Raw genomic sequence first — 23,287 nt, 5'->3', positions numbered from 1 at the left:
TCAACCCAAGCAACAATTTAAGAGAGAAGGATCACAGTCTCCTTAACAATCCTCCAAACCCACATGTCTTTCCTCAGGAACACCTATATTATTGTGACGTGTGTTTTTTTATTTTTAAAGTATCCACAGCACATGCTCTCTAAATGCCCCTTTTTCACCTTCAGTTAAAATCTAAAATAGTACCCTGATCTTGACTCAGATTGTTCTGACCAAGGTGAAAAGGAATATCCCAGCTGCCCTGTAGCTTTAGCATCTCTCTTCCAATGTGGTAACATCCTCTTTTAGCCAGAGCTTCCTGATGCCACCCATTATTAGAAATACAGAAGTTCTCACTCCACGATGCATATAACACCCCAGTGCCTTCCTGTTCTTGGGATTCATATGCAAAGAAGCCACTCCTAGCACTACAGGCCTCTTCTTTGGGGGAAATCAAGAAAACATCTGTAAACTGCACGCATTTCCTCTCCAAAGGAGCCAGCCCACAAGAGGCATGCAAGCACAGAAGGAAAGAAAACCCCAGGGAGCCTTGCCTTTAATGGGATCCAAAGTGCCAACTCCCTTCCATCCGGGAGAAGGGCGGGTTCTTCCAGTGCCTGTTTCTTGCTCCTGGTCTCGATTCCTTGGGTGGCAGGAACAGTTCAACATGGGACTCCCGCAGCCTGCAGAAATCTTCCACCTAGTTTTAAAGGGGCAGCGATACCGTGCAGGTGGAGAATTGCTCCTTGCTGGTTGATTCCCCATCGCTGAAGCAGCAGCGGCCAAGCAGAGGTCACTTCTGCCCCACCTTGGAGCTGCTTTTTCACTCTTGGACTGTGACTTTGTTTTGCTGCTAAGCTTTGCTAGAAATATCCCTATCTTGCATCTTCAACAGTGCTAAGTACCCTTAAATCCATCAATAATGCAGGGTGATCAATGGCCTTTTGATGCAGGTAGAGTGCAGGCATCAACCTGCAGAGCGGGATGTCATGGGCCTTTGTGGAGATGTGGGGCCACACAAGGACCTGAAAGGGAATTTCAGGGAACCCAGATGCCTCGGGGAGTTGCTAAGGGGGCTAGGGGCTGCGCAGTTTGAGGCCGCTGCTTCAACTGCAGTGCACAGCATTAAAGGGATCTAATATCTGTAAGAGCTGTTCCTTAATACTTGGACATGGGAAATGCACCTTGACCGCAGTCTAATGTATCTCTTGGACTCACTTTGCCATTCAGTTTTTTTCCCAACTAAGTGTTTGTGGGGAGTATAGCACTGAAAGATAATCCCAGCACCTAATTTTTGAGAGTCTGCATGAAATATGACTTTACCAGAATCTTGTGCTGACTTGAAATGTTTCAGTTTTTAACTTTTATTAAAATAAAAAAATTCCTTCCAGTAGCACCTTAAAGACAAACTAAGTTTGTTATTGGTATGAGCTTTCGTGTGCATGCACACTTCTTCAGATACACAAAAGCTCATACCAATAACAAACTTAGTTGGTCTCTAAGGTGCTACTGGAAGGAATTTGTTTATTTTGTTTCGACTATGGCAGACCAACACGGCCACCTACCAGTAACTAGAACTTTTATTAAAGCATTTGTATTCTGTGCTTTGCAAAATCAAGGCATTGCCAGTGCTTCTTCAGGAATAAGGGAAAATTACAAATCCAGTGAACAGAATTATGCCTAACCTCTCTCTGTATGAGTTACAGATAGGTAGCCGTGTTGGTCTGCCATAGTTAAAATAAAAAAATTCCTTCCAGTAGCACCTTAAAGACCAACTAAGTTAGTTCTTGGTATGAGCTTTCGTGTGCATGCACACTTCTTCAGATACACTGTATGGATATCTCTGTATGGATAGCATTCCACAACCTGGGGCCTCCAGATGTGGCCAGTCTTTACAATAATCAGAGTGCATCTCGTGGCCACACGGAGGGAGGCCTTTTCTGCAGCGGCACCAACCCTCTGGAAAACCCTCCCCTGTTCAATCCAAAATGTGTCAACTGTGACTCACTTTACATACAAATTAAACATTTATTTGCTCAAGCCTTTAGTTTGAACTCATTATTTTGATTCTGGGTTTTTATTGACAGTATGCATTTTTTGGTTTTACTGTATCTGTATTCTAGTCTTGATTTTGTGGCTAAGCAACATCACGGGAGGGGATTTTCTAGGACTAATGTAAGACTGCAAAGCTGCCTTGTTATTTTTGCTTTGGATGCTACGTGTTGTTATATTTATGGAAATGTGGCTTTTTGCATGTTATTATATTTTTGTTTTGCCATGTTATAATGAAATTGTTACTGGGCTATTGTTTTGCTACATTATTCTGAAATTGATATTGTGTTACTCTTTTGCTATGTTATAATGAAATCATTGTTATGTTAGTGTTTTGCTGTGTTATTATCAAAAGTTTTTGTAGTGTTTGTTTGAGATGCATCCCTCTTTATTTGCTGTAAACCTTTCTGAGCATGATTTAGGTGTGTGTGGAGAAACAGCATACAAATAAAATGAATGAGTGAGTGGATTTTAAGGGTTTTTTATATTAACTGTTTAGAGATTTTTATGTATATATTCCATTGATGAATTAAATAAACTCCCATCATCCCTAACCATTGGACATTCTACCTGTGACTGATGGAACTGTAGCCCAGTATCATCTACAGGTGCCAGGCTGAGGAAGACCAATTTTCACATTTCACCATACAGTCACTGTCATTTCAAGCAAAATATAACCTGCAGGTGCTTTCTTTTCAGAGGAAACATCCATACTGCCTGGCCAGTCTCAGCGCAGTTGCCATGGCTCATTTGGAATAATATTCCTATGGTCCATAGCAGCAGAAGTGGGTTGAACAAGTCACTCAAGCATAGCTGTCAACGTTTCCCTTTTCTTGCAAGGATTCCTATTCGGAATAAGGGAATTTCCCTTTAAAAAAGGGAAACGTTGACAGCTATGCACTCAAGACACATATCCTAAGGTGGGGGGGGGGGCTTTGTTGCACAGGTAAACAGCTTAAACAGAAGGAGCTAACAGGAAAACTCCATTTGCCCCATTAGGCAGCGGTTCACAAGGGTCCACAGATCAGAGAGGAGGCTGCCCTTTCAAGGAGGAAAATGGGACTACCTCCTGTTTGCATAAGACAAGCCAGAGGGGAACAAAATGCTCAGTTATATGGAATCCCTGCCTTGACCTGACCTAGTCAAACAGAATACAAGGATATAATTGCAACACAGTTAATAAAGGTATAGTTATTTGTATTCCCCTCACCCTAATTTCTACCAGAGCTTGCAAGGGCTGGACTGTAGTTGCCTAGAAATATACACATTAATTAGTTAATGAGTTTGAAAGCACATAGTGTTGAGGCAAGGCTCAGGTTGGTCCATGGCCAAGTGCTAATATGAAACTGTGGTACATACAGTAATGTTTCCTAGGTATCTGCAAAATAATAAATGTTAATGAAAAATAGGGAGCCTAGGCTGATGAAAACACAGCAAGGTTATTTTGTTTTACCAGGTTTCAAATCACATGTGCCTGTCATGCTGCACATCAGTACAATTTGATGTGTTTCCAACTCACCCACTCTCTGTCCGCACTGTGTGGTTTACATCTTCAAGCTGGATTGAAGCTGCTTTGTGGGGGAAAGGCATAAAAATGCAGTATTTCTCAAGAAGTAACAGGATAGATGTAGGTTGTGGATAATGCCATATGTATAGACTTCACAAACCAATGGTGGGTGCAGAGTTAATGGGTGTGTACACTGCCCTAGAGTATTATGTTGGTCAGTAATTTGGCCTTCTATAAGTCTACGCACAAAGACTTTGTAGTCACCATTGCATTATGTGTTTGCATTGACTGTGTTGACTGTGAAGATTCTCTAGCACAGAAAAATCAATGTGACTGACACCACAAATGCCATGCAATCATAGAGTTGGAAGAGACCCAGAGAGCCATCTAATTTGGAGGAATCTTTTTGCCCAACGTGGAGCTTGAACCCACGACCTTGAGATTAAGAGTCTCAGGCTCTACTAACTGAGCTATCAAGAACACACACCCCTTAGCACTGTAAATGGAACCCGATGCATTCACTGAGGACTGGTCTACCTTTTCCCACTCCCTTACAGGCTTCTCTTTCCTCCGAAGTTTGCTTTCTAAATGGACATTTAGAAACATTTCAACAATTCCAATATATTGTAAAACAGAACACTCAACTGTACAGTCCTATGACATTTACTCAGAAGTAAGTTCCACTGTGTCCAGTGGGTCTTGTTACCAACTTAGTGTGCGTAGGTTTTCAGGCAAAATAGATGGTGTATGTCCACTGCAGAATCAATGAAAGAATGTGTGTGTGTGTGCCTATATATATATATAACAAAATGTATATACCGCTTAACTGTAAATTAAAACCTGTAAACTGTTTACAAAGAATATAAAATATACATTTAAAATATTGAGCATACAGTAATGTTTTAGGTTATTTTTAAAATAGAGCATCTTGGAATCATAGAATCGTAGAGTTGGAAGGGACCCCAAGGGACATGTAGTCCAACCCCTGCAATGCAGGAATCTCAGCTAAAGCATCTATGACAAATGGCTGTATATTGTTATGCACATATATGTACATACATGCCATATATTCTTATGTACTTACTTGGTGCTCTGTCCTGCATCCAGACATTTCCAGAACAGATAGACAAGAGTCCTTGTAGTAGGTTCGTGTGCTGAGTTTGATGTGTTGAAGCACAATGTGTGCGCTGGTGTCAAATAAAACACCGAGTCACCTCAGTCATATTGTTCTCCTGGCGGCTACAGTTCTGTTTAGAGATGGGGGTGTGGGGAATGAATTTGTTTAGTCATAAAAGAGGAATCAATTGTCAGATTATAAATATCTGGGCCTACAGGGAATGGAAACTGCTTGCAACTTCTTGTTCCCAGATGAAGGCAATTCCTTCCTTTAGAAATCCCTGACAGGAATTCTGATAAAGGACTCTGAAATATACTCAGAGTCGAGAGTGGATTTCATGCTCTTTCTTCAGCTCATAGTGGGGAGGAGGAATGAAAGTTCACCCAAAGTATCTGCTTTATGTACATTATTTACACAATGGGCTGCACATGATTGGCTAATTCCGGAATTCTCCTGTAGGCCAATCAGGTTGTGGATTCACTTCCATCTGGAGCTGGATTGGGTGGCTCCTGCAGACCCATCATACTGCTGCATTCTGAATCCTACTGTTCTAGGACCAATCAGACTGCTGCATTTTGGATCCTATTCAACTCGGTACATAACAGACTCGATGCCAACAACCCTCATTAAAATAACTTAATAAACCTTCATCTCGTTCCCCATATTCTAGGATCCATTGCCAAGCAGTCAAAAGGCCCATTGTTACTGGAATATATGCTGTCTGAACAGGGGGAGGTTTTGTACTTTATCTGTGGGTTTCTTTTGGGGAATCTGTACTTTCCACAGTGTCAAACACCTTCTAGCTGCAGGGTTTTTTTTAAAAAAAATCTGCAACACTAATAAACAGCGGTGGAATAGACTTTCTCTTTTACTTCTCTGTTTTTAAAAACATGGGGGTGGACATTTCAATAAGTGCTTTAATTGAATTTGGGCTGCCTTGCATTAGTTTCCAACTTAACTCCTTTGGTAAAGCACTGAATATGCTATTGTTTGTTGGTTTGTTTATGTGTCAATCATCTTAAAATGTTCAGAAACCCCAGTCTTGGTCTAAGCTGGCAAAATGACAGTTCTGGAGGAGGAGGAGGAGGAGGAGGAGGAGGAGGAGAAGAAGAAGAAGAAGAAGAAGAAGAAGAAGAAGAAGAAGAAGAAGAGTAGTAGTTTGGATTTGATATCCCGCCTTTCACTCCCTTTAAGGAGTCTCAAAGCGGCTAACATTCTCCTTTCCCTTCCCCCCCCACAACAAACACTCTGTGGGGTGAGTGGGGCTGAGAGACTTCAGAGAAGTGTGACTGGCCCAAGGTCACCCAGCAGCTACATGTGGAGGAGCGGAGACACGAACCCGGTTTCCCAGATTAGGAGACTACCGCTCTTAACCACTACATCACACTGGCTCTCTTTAAAAAAGCGAGTTTTGCTTCCTCTTTCCTGAGTGTCGGGAAGTTCACAGCAGCAGTGAGAACATCAGTTTCCTTTTGAGCAGAGATCACTAGAGGTGGACAGTACAGAATTGTTCAGGTGGGGGTGGGGGGTGCTTTTGTCTTGAAATGTCCAGCTTGAAAAGGAATCACACAGCTGCAGCCAAGAGGAGCAAAGGCTTCAGTTCTAAGGCAACACCAGGCTCTGCTCCTGGCTCTGTCATATCCCAGCACAGAAGCCAGTCTGCTTCAACGATCTGCTTTCAAGCCACCAGCACAGTCTGAAGCAAAGCACCTTCCTTCAAGCCCCCATTTTCAAAGCATCACTATGTGGTGGACTGACAGGAGCTGGATTTAGGGGCAGGTGTGTGGGCTTCTAAGCTTGGTGTAGGGTTGCCATATTTTGAAGAGGATACATTTGCCAACTTCTACTTTAACTATGGATCACTGTGACCAGTGCTGGATTTACGTATAAGCTAAACAAGCTATAGCTTAGGGCCCCACTCTCTTTTGTTGCTGTTGTTTAGTCGTTTAGTCATGTCTGACTCTTTGTGACCCCATGAACCAGAGCAGCCAGGCACTTCTGTCTTCCACTGCCTCCCGCAGTTTAGTCAAACTCATGCTGGCAGTGGCGTAGCGTGGGTTGTCAGCACCCGGGGCAAGGCAAGTAATTTGCGCCCCCCTAACCCGTGGATTTGCGCCCCCTAACCCATGGATTTGCGCCCCCTAACCCGTGGATTTGCGCCCCCTAACCCATGGATTTGCGCCCCCTAACCCTAACCCCCAGATGTTGCGCCCGGTGCGGCCGGCCCCCCCTGCACCCCCCACGCTACGCCACTGCATGCTGGTAGCTTCGAAGACACTATCCAACCATCTCGTCCTCTGTCGTCCCCTTCTCCTTGTGCCCTCCATCTTTCCCAACATCAGGGTCTTTTCCAGGGAGTCTTCTCTTCTCACGAGGTGGCCAAAGTATTGGAGTCTCAGCTTCAGGATCTGTCCTTCCAATGAGCACTCAGGGCTGATTTCCTTAAGAATGGATAGGGCCCCCCAAAAAAATTTAAAGGAAAAAAACTGGATGTACAATTTCAAAATATAAGATAAAAAAACAAATAAAACAAAACCTACATACAGCAACAGTGTTTTGTGTTGTGTAGGCTCCTTTGACGTAAGTAATGGGCCCCGCCTGCTAGCCTGCTCCCTAAAATATCACTGGTTTGCTCATTTCTATATATAATAATTATTTCACTATTAATATACTTCTTATTAATTCTATTTCACTATTAATATACTTCTTAATTGTATTTCAGTTCAACAATTCCTTTGATAAAATGCTTATTTTGCTACGTGCAAATGGCTTTAGATACCTATTAGGTCCATACATTACCATATAGAATATATTCAACACAAAAAACAGAAACAATTTGTTCTTGACAAAAGACAGCTGGACATATAAAGGGCCCCATTACCTTCAGTAGCTTAGGGCCTCATCAAACCTAAATCCTGCCCTGGCTGTGATGACTCTACCCATGAAAAAGAGGATGTGTCCTAGAAAAAGAGGACATATGGCAATGGACTGGCTCCTGTCCAGACTACCTACTCAGCTATCCCATCAGCAGCTGAAACGGTAGAAAGAGTTTGTCTTCCACTGTAAAGCTGACACTGACTTGCATGCCTAACATTGCACCAGCATTTGTGTGTGTGTATTTTACAGGAATATTTACAACCTCAGTGCCCATTCAACAAACAGTGAATTTATAAGTGATCATATGCATGCTTGCATGCAAATGTATCATTATTACAGTATTTTTTGTGACAAGGAACAATTACATCCAAAATTATATGCCACCATTGTGAAAGAGGTTGCAATGCATTTTTAAAAAGTATTTTAAAGTAAAACAAGCAAAGGGAAATGCTGAAGCAACTCCTCACACGGACACCATTTGACCTAAGATCAACACAGTGGTTAGCGACAAAGATGCTTCAAATCATTTTTTATTAAAATTAGCAAGTTCTACAGATAGCTACAGAGTGGTCTTCAAATATATAAAGGACTGTCACAACGAGGGTGGAGCAGGCTCGTTTTCTCCTGCTCTGGAAACTAGGACCCGAACCGATGGATTCAAGTTACAAGAAAAGAGATTCTGACTTAACATCAGTAAGAGCTGTTCGACAGTGGAATGGACGCCAATGAGAGGTGGTGGACTCACCTTTCATGGATGTTTTTAAGTAGAGGTTGGATGGCCATCTGTCATGTATGCTCTAGTTGAGATTCGTACATTACAGGGGGTTGGACTAGATGACCCCGGCGTCCTTTCCAACTGTAAAGTTATATGATTCTAACTATTAATAACTGTAAAAATAAACAACTGGTGATAAAAGATCCTTTGCTAGCCTGAGCTTGGGAGAAAGGGTGGATATAACTATATTAAATAATAATTTGTCACTAAGAGAACATACACAATTCTGAATAACAAATGCTCTCCCTTGTTAATAATTCAAACATCTTCCATATTATTTCACTAATGTCCCATGAAAAGCTTCACTTTGTCATTTTTAAAAACTCATTACCCTGGCATAATAAGAAAACATCTTTGCTGAATAACTGCTAGAATAAAAATGAGGCAAATGCCATCTTTCTAGATTCTATCCTTCCTTTTAGTCAACAGAGGGCAGCAGATACTTGTGCCAAGCATTTTTTCGGTTCCTGCAAACACCTCCAGCACATATGGCTCTCTGTGCCGCAGCATCCTCAGAGATCATAAAAATCATAGCATTTGTGTACTGAGAAGAATAATGGGGGACAGACCCAGCTAAGACACACTCTGACTTCAGTACATTACAGAACAGGGACTGCCCATAGAACACCATTAATGTTTAAGATGTTAAGAGTTTGAGATTTCTAATAGAGAAAAGAGCACATGCTCGTTGTTAGACTGATGCACAGCTATCAAGAGAGACAGAAATATCCGAACACCAGAATGAGTCAGTCACGGTGAGCAAGTTATACCACTTGCTGTGAGGATGCTCCTAGTCTACTTATTAACACAGACTATGCTGCTCGAACTTCTCATTTTTTTCTGGCATATCTGGTACATTTTGAGTGGACAAAAAGTGAAATTATGGTTACCAGTGTTAATGCCAATACCTCAGATCCACAAAGTATTTAGAAAGTCAGGCCTTTGGGAACATCTGAAGTCTGACAAAGCAATCCGAAACCCCCTCCCCTTGCACTGGGCTGGGGAGGGGGTTTGGATTGGATGGAGGTGTCCCTCTGCCTAGCCCAGCATTTTGGGCTAAGCTGGCCTCCCTCTGGCTCCCACCAACTGAGACAAGCATCACTCTTCCAGTATGCCACAAATTGTGGGTGGAAGTGCCATTGGTGAGATGCCCATCAGTAGCAGCCAGTGGGAAGACATGAAGTGAGATGTTTCAGAGGTGGACCAGGGTTGCGGGTCAGCCAATCTGGGCCTGATCAATGTGCCAGCTTCAGGCTGGCATAGAAAACATGGAGCAACGTTTATATTGCACTCTTAACTTGAGAACAGGATAGGATAGCCATTACCAGAGGACAAAAACGAGAACAAACCTCCCCAAAAGATCTAGGCTTCACAGATTCTTTAGACGAGGCTAAACTCATCCAGGAAGAATGCATATCTTTCGCAACACTGATTTTAAAGACCTAGCTACATTTATTTAACAAAGTAGTTGGGGGGGGGTCTAGTCCATTTCAAAATAAAAGTCTGAAACTGGGTAGTTGGATGGTGCCCTGCCACATCTACACTGCTTGTTCTGAGAAAAAGAGAAGGCAAAAGATTACAAAAGATTAACTAACCATTTCCAGAGGTGTGTGTTGTCAAAGACTAGAAACAATCAAGCTGGATGAAATCACACAAGTCCTCTATACTACACGGTTAAAGGGCAAGCATGGCCCCTGCCATGCCTCCTTGACCTGGCGCCCTCGAGATATTGTTAGACTCCGGTACCCATCAGCCCCAGATAGTATGGATAATAGATGGGGCTGATGGGAATTATAGTCTAAAATCTTTGGAGGGGAGCAACTTGAAAAAAAAATCGGTGGAATCTACACACATAAAAAATGTTTTGAAAATGCATTTTTAAAGCGTTTTTTAAAAATGCATTGAATTTTCCATAAGGCTCACCATCACTATCAAGTGTCACACTGCATACTTAAAACACACTTAAAATGTTTTATTTGCAGCTGTATAGCTGAATCCTATCTGGCCAGATTTGTAGGAAGGTTAGAACTCCTCTCTGAATTTATGGGTGGAAAGGTGGGATAAAAATGTAAACATAGAATGATTTATGACATAGCACAGACTGAATGTGGACAAAAACACTGCACATTGTCTTGGTAACCCCCGCAAAACTCTGCAGTAGACTGTCATTAATATAGAATATGGGTGAAGAAACAAGTCCTAACATTGAGGAACAAAATAAACCCCAAATCGAGCAGGAATGACTTTGATTTTTAGTTTCTCTGCAAAACAACAAGAGGAACATAAGGAGACTAACAGAGCTTGTGATAAAGTCACTCCAGTAATAATAGAGAAAAATTAAATGTTTGCCAAAACTGTGCTGTGACTACATGTCTGTGTTTTCTTAACAGAGACTCTGCAAAATAGCAGGGTAAACAGCCAAAAGTCTCCTGGAAAGATGAAAGACATATGGTGGTTTCACAAGGATTTCCAGAGCTTAAGAGGGGAATAGTTTGGGTGTACGTGGGGTCATCAGTGTGGCACATATAGGCACCACAATACCCCCCCCCCCCCGATGCATCCTTTGCCACTTGGCAAGGCCACCTGCTCCTCTCAATTTTTGACTGGGTGTGTGGAGGGGGAGTTGTGGAGTAGGATGCCTGTTTTTCTCTGTGCTTGGTTGTTTTAATTGTGTGTAGCTGTGCTGGAGGATATTCTGAGCTTCACCAGTTTTTTATCTGTGCACCGGGGTATTTTGTGGTGCCCATAACAGTTTCTTTCACTTCCAAAGGTGCATAGTCCAAAACTCACTCCTCCAACTCAAGAACCATTCTGCCAAATTGAGCAACAATATCCTCAGAGGCTGGGACGCGGGTGGCGCTGTGGGTTAAAGCCTCAGCGCCTAGGGCTTGCCGATCGAAAGGCCGGCAGTTCAAATCCCCGCGGCGGGGTGCGCTCCCGTCGTTCGGTCCCAGCGCCTGCCAACCTAGCAGTTCGAAAGCACCCCCGGGTGCAAGTAGATAAATAGGTACCGCTTACCAGCGGGAAGGTAAACGGCGTTCCGTGTGCTGCGCTGGCTCGCCAGATGCAGCTTTGTCACGCTGGCCACGTGACCCGGAAGTGTCTCCGGACAGCGCTGGCCCCCGGCCAATAGATGTGAGATGGGCGCACAAACCCCAGAGTCTGTCAAGACTGGCCCGCTCGGGCAGGGGTACCTTTACCTTTACCTTTATCCTCAGAGGCATCCAAATCTATTCAGCTTGGAACAGTTTGGTCTGCCATCTTGTTTCAAATTGACATCCAGCAGTTTCCAAACGTAGATGAAAACAAGCTCTTCCATCTTCAGAACCAGAGTGCCAAGTTTGGCCATGAAAGGTGGCCAATTGCTTAGAGAACAGATGGACAGGAAAACAGACAATCCACTTTCCACAGTATATATCAGACTGGCAGAAAGCACCCTATGTTACCCAGGAATTGTTAGAAGGCAAAACATACTGACATTTGGAAATTTAATGAAATATATGTGTGTATGTATTTTCTAAGGCTGTACACAACCCCTCCATCTGATCCAGGTCTGGCCAGGATTTAACCCGGCTGCAGCTTCAAACCATTGTGGGAATCAACCCTAGGGCAGGAGTCAAAGAAGCAGCTGCACGCATGGAACAAGGCCTGCTTCCACAATGGGAGTTTCCCTCTTCTTCTCCCCCACACACCCTAAATCTGTTCTGGAGGATTGGGGGGAATCTACCCATAATGTTGTCAGCATTTAAAACCCCCAAAGTAAAACATACATCTGGAGAAGTAGGAAACACTGTCAGCCCTTGGATTCCCACTCACGATGCACTGACACAGCCTGCTTCTCTGTAGCATCTGCTTTGGAGAGCGCCAGGTCCCCTTCCTCCAGTGGGGTGTGGCCAGTGGCGAAGCTGCATGCTCTGGCACCGGGGGGTGGTGGCAGAGGGCAGGCGGGGGTGTGGCTGGGATGCATCCTCGGGGGGTGGCGGCGCATATTCCGGGGGGGGGGGGGTGGCACGTTGCGCACTGTGATGTGCTGTGCGTCCCGGGGGTATGGAGCGCTGCCTGCTGGGGCATGGCACCCAGCACGGTGGGGGTACATGCAGTGCATTTGGAGGGCAGCTGTGATGGTACCTCCCTCCCTGATGGTGCTGGGGGCGGTGCGCTCCCCCTGCCCCCCCCGTTCCTCTACCAGTGGGTGTGGCAGTTGCAATATCTTCAGAGATGTCCAAATCAGTGTAGTCTTGGCGGGTTCGGTCTGCCATCTTGATTCGAAATGCCATCCAATTGTATCCAAACATAGCCCTATACCCATTCCTCCATCTCAGGAAATGCCACAGCAAACTGGGCCATGCTATCCTCAAAGGCATTTCGAAGCCCAGCAGAGATTTGGTTCTCATATTGTTTCTGAAAGTGCAAATCAGGTTGGTTTGCCTTTAAACACGAACTGAATTTAAATTCTCCCTCATTCCTACTGTCTCAAATTCTGCGTAAACTTACCTGGGCAATCCCACTGACATACCCTCCAACATTTCTCCAAAGGAAATAGGGACGTCCTATTCCATAAAAATAATGTTACTATTTACACCCCACCCATTTGACTCGGTTGTCCCAGCCACTCTGGGCAGCTTCCAACATATATAAAAACACAATAAAACATTTTAAACCTCTTCCCTATACAGGTACAGGGCTGGCTTCAGATAGCCCGGGGATTGGATAACTCCATACCCTCCAATATTTATCCGATGAAAATAGAGACGTCCTATGATACCCTCCAATATTTCTCTGAAGAAAATAGGGACATCCTAAGGAAATGTGGGGCATTCCAGGATCAAATCAGAAACCGGGACAGCTTCTGTTAATCCAGGACTGTCCCTGGAAAACAGGGACACTTGGAGGGTCTGCATTGAACACAGAGATATTTACTTCTGAGTAAGCATGCACAGGATCCGGCTATGAGTCCCTTGAAGCATTTTGACTCTTGGGTTTCCAGACTTCCTCTCAGTGGGGTGTTACTCCCTTTGGTCAAACAGATTGCTTGTGACAAAATATTAGTGTTGCTTTATTAGCATCTCTCTCATTAAGACTTCTTTCCATTGTTTACTTTGCTGACAAGCTGCCTAGAATTCCCAGTTCTTCCTGTTAGAAATATGAAAACTATGTTCTCTTGAAAACAATGCTGCTCTAATAACATATTTTATGGACTGTGAAATGCAGCTTGCTTATAACTAGCTATGGAAAGCCATGACAGTTTCTCTCTAAACTGAGCTCATGCATTGCTTATACTAGTTCCAAAAGAACGCAGTTGTTACTGACTGTCTGGCTTAATTTTATGCACAAAGTATGTGTGCAGCAACAAAATCTGTGTCTCCTTACTGAGAGTCTGCTCACAAATAAGCGATTGTTTCATGATAATTTCAGACTCGGCTGCCTGGAAAAGATCTGTTTTCTAGGGATGAGTTTAGTAATCTCAGCTGCCCAAGAACAGGGTCCAACCACCAGCAAATTATGTGAAGGAGGCTGCAATAGGAAAATTAGATCCATACTGGATGAAGCATGGAACATTCTGCCCATTTTTGCTGAAGAGACCAATTGTCACACCTGTCAGTTTGAGCTTGCAAATTCCATTGATTTTTACTGTTTTTCTCTTCGGCACTCTATTTTCTGATAATGTTTTGAAATCGCATATAATGAAGTAGTCAGCAAATGGCCAAATGCATGCATTTTTTAAATGCAAAAATTGTCATACTTAAGTCTGAAACAAACATATGACAAAGCTCCAAAGACCTTCTCCAGATCTTTCAGGCCCACGTTCTTATAGTAGGTGGGGAACCTCTGGCCCTCTGGATGATCCTGGGTTATGACTCCCATCATCCTTGACCATTGGGCATGTTGGCTGGGGCTGATGGGAATTGGAGTCCAGCAACATCTAGAGAACCACAGGTTCCCCACTCCTGCAGTATAAAGGTGCATGGTTTGTTTACTTGCCTACATGTATGTGAATAGTACACATCAATGTGCATGATGCTTTGTGGAGGGAGGTAAACAAAATGAGTTTATAATCTGATTTTTGACAGAGGGTGAGATAACAGAGGGAGAGGAAGAGAGGAAGATAGAGGGGGAAATATGCACAGATGCTGTCACATATAGGCTTAGTTGAAACAAGGACAAACAGGTTAAGCCACAGGATTTCTAGGAAAGGTGGGATTAAAGGAAGCCCAAGACATGACAAGAAGTGTCCATTGGAGAGTTCAAAGCATAAATGCTTCAAAGCAGGATGGGCAAAGTTTTGTAAGAGGAAACAGAAGCCCTTGTGGCTGCTATCAGGGTTGGTGGAGTGAAGGTGCAGAGACTGGGCTCTCAGGATATGAAGGCAGAGAGACAAGCAAAGGTCGTGTCCAAGGAAAGTAAGGACCAGGTTCCTGTACTGGACACAGGAGCAGATAGGAAGCCAGTGTTGGGGTTTAAGGGCAAGCATCTCCCAGTCTGAGTAATGAGAGAAGTGGCTGATTTTGGCAGAAGAGTCCTAGATACCAGTGAGAAGGCAGAGTCAAGAGTAGAGTGACCATGTGAAAAAGAGCACAGGGCCCCTACACCTTTCACAGTCGTGTGGAAGGGGGAGTTTCAGCAGGTGTAGGTTGTCATGTAATTGACAGCTGCACTTGCGGAAATTTCATCTTCTACCCTAGGTAAGAGACCTCTGTGGCCATTATCTGGCCAATTCCCTTTGCACATTTTTCAGACTGTAAGCAGAGAAATGCGACATCAGATGGAGCCCTCCCTCGCCATTCATTGAAACAAAGAAGCTACTGTTTGCAGTTACAAAGCAGCGGCCCCATCCCGAAACCTTTCTTCTAGGTCAGTCTGCAATAATAACTCAACAGCAAAGTGTATACGGGAGAACACATACCCTGTGAACAGTTGGAGGCTGTCTTAGTCATTCCTTGATGCAGAACACTATGTTTCTTCTTATATTTTATCTTCATGCTGAATAATTCTCTTAAATTACATGTGCTATTCATCGAACAGTAAAAGTAACAAAGAGTGACACCTTAAAGACTTATCAGATTTATTATGGCATAATTTTTCATGGACCAGAGTCCTTATCTGATGACAGTGAAGATGAAGTGGACTCTGATGCACAAGAGCTTCTTCCATAACAAATCTTCTTAGTCTTTAAAGTGACACTCTTTGTTGTTTCTTCAGCTCCTCCTGGAAATTGTGCTGCTGTTGTTTCCATAAAAACTTAAGAACAGCCCTGCTGAATCTGACTGAGGGCACATCTAGGCCAGCCTTTCCCAACCTGATTCCCTCAAGATGTTTCAAACTACAACTTTGGATACCTAGATCATATTGCCCTTACTCATATTGAAGGTGGTCTACTACCTGCTTCTCCAATCAAATTTTCCTCAAAAACCATTCCTGTATCAAGAAGCAATCATCTAATCATTTAGTTCCCATGGCAACGCACCACCTGAAGTTTACCTAAGAAAAGGACCTGTCTGCCCAGCTGATTTACCAGCCTGCCATCAAGTTCTATAATTTCAGCAGTATACTGCCATTGATACAGGTTTGTGCTTGTGTGGATGATGGGTTGTGTTGGCAAAGGGATCAGAATGAATGTTCATTACATAGACAGTGCCGTCTAAGCGCCCTGCAAATAAACAAATAAATTCAAGAACAATGCTCAATTAATTGGTCATCTGGAAGCGCCACCTGTGTTGGGGATGGAGCGAAAAACTCAGCTGTGCTCTGGTCTGCACACTTGAGTAATGCACAGGCCATAGCTGTCAACCTTCCCTTTTTTTGCGGGAAATTTCCTTATTCCAGCGCTGTTTCCCGCTGCTCCCTGCTGCTATCCCAGATTGTTAGATATCCCTTAGACTGTCCCTGGGACAGGTGAGGCTGCTGATCCCTTGTTTTCAAATCTGAAAGCTGACAGCTATGGCACAGGCCTCTAGACCATTGGCAATGCAGCTTTCCAACTTTCTTGCTTTCAGATCAGCTTCTTTTGCCTCTGTAGTAGAGGCCGTGTACAACATTCCATGTCCTGGCTCCTCTGATACAGTGCTTAAACTCCCCTTTCCAGCCTCTTAGGCAATCAGAACCCAAGACTGTGCAGCGTTCCTGATCACTGGGATAATTTTCATTGTGCAGGAAAAGCACTGTTGCACTCAGGTCCTGCTTTCAGACTGACCATAGGCATCTGGTTGGCTACTGTGAGAACAAGATGCTGGCACTGGGCTGATCCAGCAGACACTTCTAATATTCTTATGTTAACCTACCGGGGTTCTCGAAAGCTGCTCTTCTAGCCTGCTAGCAAGATGCATTAACAATCTATCTTGCAACCCATATCAAAGTGCAAAAAGTTAAAAACGAGAAATAGTACAAGTGCTAATTCTGTTGGGGAAAGTCTTAGTGAGCTTGGGAACATAAGAAGTTGCCTTATACTGAGTCCACACAGAAAGCACCCACATTCCCTTGAATTTTTTTTCCCAGATGGGAAGAGAACACTGTGAAATATGGTCACTGAATATTACTGTTAATCTTGGCTTCATCATGCTCTGCAGTTGCTACTTTGTTTGCCTCATCACAGGCTTAATCTAGGCGTGGGGGTGGGGAGTTGTCAGAGCACATGTTTATTCTTTGTTAGTAGGTTTCTGTTGATTATAAGGTGTGTGTTTGTTTTTTAAAAAAGCAAGTAGAACAACTGCTCTTGAAATACACTATTATCACAATTTAATCTTGAGTACATCTAAGAGCAAGCCTTTGAACCTTGCTATGAATTGTTCCCTGGCTATGGTTGTTCCCATTTTACAGACTGGGAGCAAGGGGCCTATTAACATTAGGTGGGTACCCTCAGAACACTGTTTTATTGACTCCCCTATGAGGAAGCGTTACAGCATCTGGTGCCTTTTAGTTTAGAAAAATAGCAAGCGGAAGCAGGCATGACAGAAATACATAAAATTATTCTTGGTGCGGAGAAAGCAGATAAGGAAATATTTTTTTCTCCCTCTCTCTCATCACACTAGAATCCAAGGCCACCCAATGAAGCTGCATGTTGGAAGACTCAGGACAGATAAAAGAAAGGGCTTCTTAACACAGTGCGTGATTAACCTATGGAACTCACTGCCACAGGAGGCAGAGATGGGCACCAGCTTGGATGACTTTAAAAGAAAATTAGAACAATTGCATGGAGGATCAGTGTATCAATGGCTACTAGACAGTTTGGCTATGTTCTACCTCTACTCTCTTCTTATGCTCTTAGACACCCAAGACAAACATTATTTCAACAAGCCTATCCTAACACATACTTCAGTTATGCATGCTTGTTTTCAACATTTGCTGATTTTTATTTGCCTATTATAATTGTTACACACTGTTTTGTGTACACAACTTAGAGGTGTCTTTTAAATTTGTTAAGTTGATTATACATCCCGCCCCCAGCAAATACATACCAATAAATAAACATACACCCCCATGTTCAAGACTATCCGCAGAAACGGCAATGGCTATTTTTCACAGGGCATTAACAAATAAGTACACACACACACACACACACACACACACCTTCTCCCTGCCGCTTGCACACTGGATGCATCGCCTGCCACCCGCGCAGTCCCATTTCCACCAGCAGGTGGCAGAAGGCAGCATCCCGTTTTCTCCCGGCAGTGAAACAAACCCAGCCCAATGGTGCTATTCCACCCCCCCCCCCGCCGCCGCCGCTTCCCTCCTTCTCTCCCCCCACTCCCGTTTTCGCCTTTCATCCCAATTTGCAGCCGGCGCTGTCTTCGCGAAAACTCCTCCCGCTGCACCTGAAAGAGGCTCCTATTGACAAACTTGGCTGGAACGAGGTGAGCGCTGGGCGGGGCTCTTCGCGGAGAGATTCGAGGCTCATTCAGCGCTACTGAAACGGGGGGGGGGGGGAGAGAGAGAGAGAGACTGAGGAAGAGGCTCAGCTCGCTCGTTTGATAAGCAAGCTGCGTGCATCTAGACGCGCCCCCCCCGCCCTCCACTCCCCGTCCTTCCCGGATCCACACCCCCCTGGAGCCGTAGGAAGAGCTGGAGCTGGCATCGGGCTGCGCGCTGCTTGACAGCCCCAGAAGGCGAGCCTGGCGCGGGAGACGCCGCGTCCACACGAAGGGTGGATCGGTGGGGGGAAGACCGGCTGGGGGGGGGGCAGAGCGAGGGCGGGAAGGCACCTGGTCCGGGCTGATTCTTAGGCTGCTGCTTTTATCCTCTCTCTCGCTCCCTTTTTTTAACCCCACCCCTGACCTTATTATCTGCCCGTCCAAGATTAAGCGCAAAGACAGAAGCCCAGAGAGAGAGAGAGAGAGAGAGAGAGAGAGAGAGAGAATAGCCCGGGCGATCAAGGAGACACCTGCGGATGGACGGGAATCAAACGGAAATAATACGTATATTTCTCTAGGGAAGGGTTTTTTTTTTCTCCTTTAGGATTCCCCCCCCTTTATATAAAAAAGACTCGCTTCCACGAAAAGGAGGAGGGTGCAGCGGAAGGCACCGGAGAGAATTTAAAGGACAGTTTTCCCTCCCTTTGTTGAATGAGAAGAACGGGGCCGGATCATCATGAGCACCAGCAGTAAGTACCAGACTCCTTTGCTTTGCTGGGGGTGGAACCGCGGCTTCTTTTTGCATTGGGACCAGAATGTCAGAGGCAGCAAGAGGGACGTGGCAGCTGATCGGCTTAAGGTCTCTTTTCCTCCTTTGGTTCTCTCTTATCCCCCCTCCCCCTTTCTTTCTTTTTAAATGGGGACAACCTGAGTCCGTTGGCCCCCTTTCCCCCTTCCACATCTGTATTTTCTGACAGCTGGGCTTCAACGGTATTGTCTCTGTGTGCTCTGTGGTTGGAAAGCCCTCTGCAGCCCCTCGTTCTACTCCAGTGTGTAGTCTACTCACTCTTGCCTTCAGCCTGTGCCACCCTGTGTGTAGACACGGTGTCAGCAGGATCCCATCAGTGCGTGTCCCAGGGCAGAGTTCAAAGAGAGAGGCATTGGGGAATGTGTGTGTTGTGTCTCTCTCTCTCTGTGTGTGTGTTTGCATATTGATGGGGGTACCAAGCCTTGACCTCTCCTCATACTATTCTATACTGGACACTAGCATGTGTCCATATAAAATAAAGCATATAAAATAAAGAGAGCTATCATCAGCCAAGGCACAACATCTGGATTTCTTAAATAAGTGGAAACAGGCAGATAGGTATAGAGTGGGTACAGACAGGTGCCCATTTTATGTCACAGCAGAGCGATTGGCAATTTCAAGCTGCTGTCTCGCTCTCTCATTTTGTCATTCCCTTATTACTCTGTGTGCTGCTACTGTTGTCCTCCCACCCCCCAACAACACACGCATCTACTTTGTTGGCAAGGGTTTTGCCCCTTCCATTAAAGGGAAGCTAGCCCAAGCCACCTTTATAGCTTACGCATCATGCCGCTTCGGGGAGAGCCCGGCGCTCATTGGTAGAGACACGCACTTTGCACGCAGGAGGTCCCAAGATAACATCTCAGGATCTGGAAGAGCAAGGCTGGGGGAGATGAGGACCTCTGGCTTGGGACGCCGCTGCCTGTCAAGGAAGATAATGCTGAGCTGGGGGAAGCATAAGGCAGCTTATGTGATAGAGGGCAGTTCAGTTTGTGGTAGTCTCCTTGGAATTTGACTTTGAATGACAAATAGCATCTTTGCACACGTAGCGAATGGGGTTCTCATCAAACAGGGCAGCAGCCAGTGGATCTGGAGAAGGGTCCTAGCTCAGTGGGAGAGCATCTTCTCTGCATACGCAGGGTCCTGGGTTCAACCCTGGCATCTCCCAGTAAGGCTGAGAAGACCTGGAGAGACACTGTCAGTCAGTGCAGACAATACTGAGCTAAGAGGAGCAATTGGTACAAGGCATCTGCCTGTGTGTCTAGGAGTTCCATGCCCCCCCCCTAAGGTTCCTCTTCCTTTTGGCCAGCTCACTGGCGAGTCTGTTGTTGATCCTGGGTTTCTCAATGCAAGCAGGTGGTGCTGATGTCTCTTCAAGACGGATTGCACAGAAAGCATTCCTTGACAGCACAGTTCAGCCCCGAGAACAGGCAGTTCTAGGTTTTGTAGGCTGTGTATGTGTCATAGACAAGTAAAACTTTCTGGGTGCCTTCTGCGGAAGCCACACCTGGGACTTGGGCTGGGTCAGTGGACTTTGGGGCAAGAGGAAGCTGGGTTAGCAGAGGCAGACAGTAGGCATCAGACCCTCGTGGATGCACAATAACAAAAGGCATGGGGTGCTCACCTACCTCCGCCGTCACCTTCAGAAAACTGATAAATAAATAGCCTTGAGGGGAGCAGAGTTCTCTTTTCTTCAGAGAAGATGGAATCAAAGGAGGACAGGATGAGGGGGTTCCTCTTAAGGGAAAAGGATACAGATACACGACAACTGCTGCTCAGTAGCAGTTTCTTTCTCCAGAGCTTAATAGCTTGGATGCTGATAATTACTGTTTGCAGGGCCCAGCATTTCACCCCTCCATCCTTGTGCCACTAATCGCTGGCCCCTGTCCATTTTGTGTGCTGTGTTCGCAACCAGCTACTTAAAGGGGAAATTACACATTTGCCACCAGCAGCCGCACGAGAGTTAGGAGAAGGAAACAGAGCAGTGTGCCCTTTCACTTGTGGCTGGGGTCGGGTGCCTGTGTTTGAACTTAAGGTCTCTGGGGTCCATTCCTAATTCTATAATGGCTGAGCCAACATGGACTTGGCTCAGATTGGCTGAGTCAATCTGCCACGCCACATTTATGTGCCTTTGTCCTCCTCTCTGTAGTGTGGCACTGAGATACTGAATGGTACCCTCACCTCACTTTGCAAAGTGCTTTGTGCTCCCCCCCCCATGGTACAATGACTTTTTTTTTTTAATGAAGCAATAAACTTCCCATTTAGATGAATCCATGACCAAAAATTTTGAACTCTTGGATTGGCCAGGGCACAGAAACACAGCGTCCGAAATTCCCATGGTTCTAGGCACATTTTGCAACAAGGAATTTCACTAGCGCAAGCAGTTTCTGAGCTCTGGGTGCAGTACTGCACCTAAGATTTCAGATTAAAACTCCAGAGTGGAAGGGAAAGAGGACCTTTTTCTGCCTCTCCACTTCCAGCCACTCTCTGAAGACTGGAGAAGAGACTCTCTTAAGAATATTGGGGGGGGGGGAGGCAGGGGAAGCATGGCTTTGTTTTTTGTACTCTTCAGATGAGGACTAGACCAGGTGAAAAATGAATCTGAGATTTTACCTCCAGTTCATTCATTTTCAGCTTTGTATTCTTGTTATAAAAAGTGCACCTATACATTCCGATGTTGCACCCATAACCTAGGCTTAATGTGCCATTTAGGTCCTAGCTTTCATATCTCAGCCTCTAACACTGCACAAACACATAGGGTATGTCTACCTTTCTGCTGTGGTTCCCATACCTCTTTTCATAATACGTGATTGTTTATCATCATGCTCCAAACTGGAAGACCCTCGTTATGATGGTTTTGTTTAGACATGAAGGAAACAGCTTGTATCACAAGAACCTGTAGCGAGATGCAACCCATGCCAGCGAAACCTGTCCACCTGGTGGAGGGGGTGTGCACATTGCTCTCACTGAAGGAGAATTGACAAGCGCTGTGCTTCTCTCCCCACCCCCATTGGGATTTATTTGTTTATAAAATGCTTATACTGCTTAATATAGTAATTAAATAAAATCTCTGTATAGTTCACACAAATGCAATAAGAACACGTTATTCAGTCAGTTTTCCTAAAAACCAGGTGAACAAACACAATGCAATAGTGGATCATAAATAAAACTGAGCAGGTGCAAATAATAATATTACCGGTAATAATGCAGAAGAAGACTCAGAAAAGCAACCATCCACTTATGTGGGAGAAATGAAAGGGGTGCAAGTGGAGTGAAGAAGGAATGCCCCCCTCCCCAGTCCTTACTAATCCCATCCACTGAGCACCATGCTCAGCATCCACCTCCGCAGCCCCATCTTATGTTTTGATCACCCTAAAAGTGTGCTGCTAGGCCAGTATTCTCCACCTTGATACTGTCCAGCTGTTTTGGACTACAACTCCCATTGGCGCTTGCTGGGGCTGATATGAGTTATAGTCCAAAACAGCTGGAGGGCACCAGGTTGGGAAAGGCTGTGCTAGACTGTGATGAACTCTTGGGAATTAACATAGATTTTTTAAAAATGACCAGGTTGGTATCAATAGCAGATGGCATGGTGGGGGCAGCGGTGCTCAGCTGACATCTGGTCAGTCCCATTGGTGCTGCTTCCCATGAGAAAGATGGGAAGGGATGAAGTGTCAATGAGGTTGGCGTAGTGCAAACACACTGGCAAAACCCATTCAGTGCTGCCACTGACGAATTTGCACTGCACTCCCACTTCTATGCTGCCTTGCCACTCCCTCTTTTATCTCCCAGTAAGCAGCAGAATTGAGGTCCTTTGAGTGCCACTCACCACCACCTCACCATCCTACTACCGCCAACATGGGATCAGAACCCCATCACGGATCTTAGACTTACAGCAATTTGGTGGATGTGGGTCTCTAAGCGACTCTGTGATATTATAAGTGTGGGACGCTTAAGTGGTACACTACCCCTTGGGGACTGATATATAACCAGCCAGGCAGGTATTTGGCTATAATCCTAAGCACACTTCCTAGACATTAAGTGCCATTGAGACTGAGGGATGGACTTCTGAGTAAACTTGCTTTGGATGGCAGTACATACCAAGCCCAGTCCCCTGTGTCCTGAAGTAGAATACTAGGCTAATGCTCTTAGCGGCTTCCATCCCACTCTGGTTTAATTCTACAGCTTACAAATACTCCTGTGTTTCCTTTCATTCTGGCTAAAACAATCCATGGGCAGGTACTTGGCGGCAGCCATCGTAGGAAACCTCAGCACAATGGCAAGCGACCTTCTCTTCCTCTTGCAATTCAGACTCCACTGCAGATGGACTGTG

General features: G+C 45.0%; 2 protein-coding genes across 17 annotated transcripts in view; one reads left to right on the top strand and one right to left on the bottom strand.

Moving 5' to 3' along the window:
* SH3TC2 (SH3 domain and tetratricopeptide repeats 2) overlaps positions 1-23,287 on the bottom strand; it is a 350,436-nt gene that overhangs the window by 49,323 nt on the left and 277,826 nt on the right. The gene's annotated exons all lie outside the window — the stretch shown is intronic.
* ABLIM3 (actin binding LIM protein family member 3) overlaps positions 17,992-23,287 on the top strand; it is a 158,412-nt gene continuing 153,116 nt past the window's right edge. For 4 of the 16 annotated variants that reach the window (XM_082213040.1, XM_082213046.1, XM_082213042.1 and 1 more), the window contains exon 1: positions 18,460-18,898. In XM_082213040.1, coding sequence (XP_082069166.1) covers positions 18,886-18,898 — 13 coding nt within the window. In that variant the 5' untranslated portion in view covers positions 18,460-18,885. Of the gene's footprint in view, positions 18,153-18,457; positions 18,899-23,287 lie in introns of those variants that run through there. The other 12 variants (XM_082213036.1, XM_082213047.1, XM_082213045.1 and 9 more) reach the window with 6 other exon arrangements.

Source organism: Podarcis vaucheri, assembly GCF_965113315.1.
Source record: "Podarcis vaucheri genome assembly, chromosome: 2".
Lineage (NCBI taxonomy): Eukaryota > Metazoa > Chordata > Lepidosauria > Squamata > Lacertidae > Podarcis > Podarcis vaucheri.
This window is presented reverse-complemented; position numbering and strand designations above follow the sequence as displayed.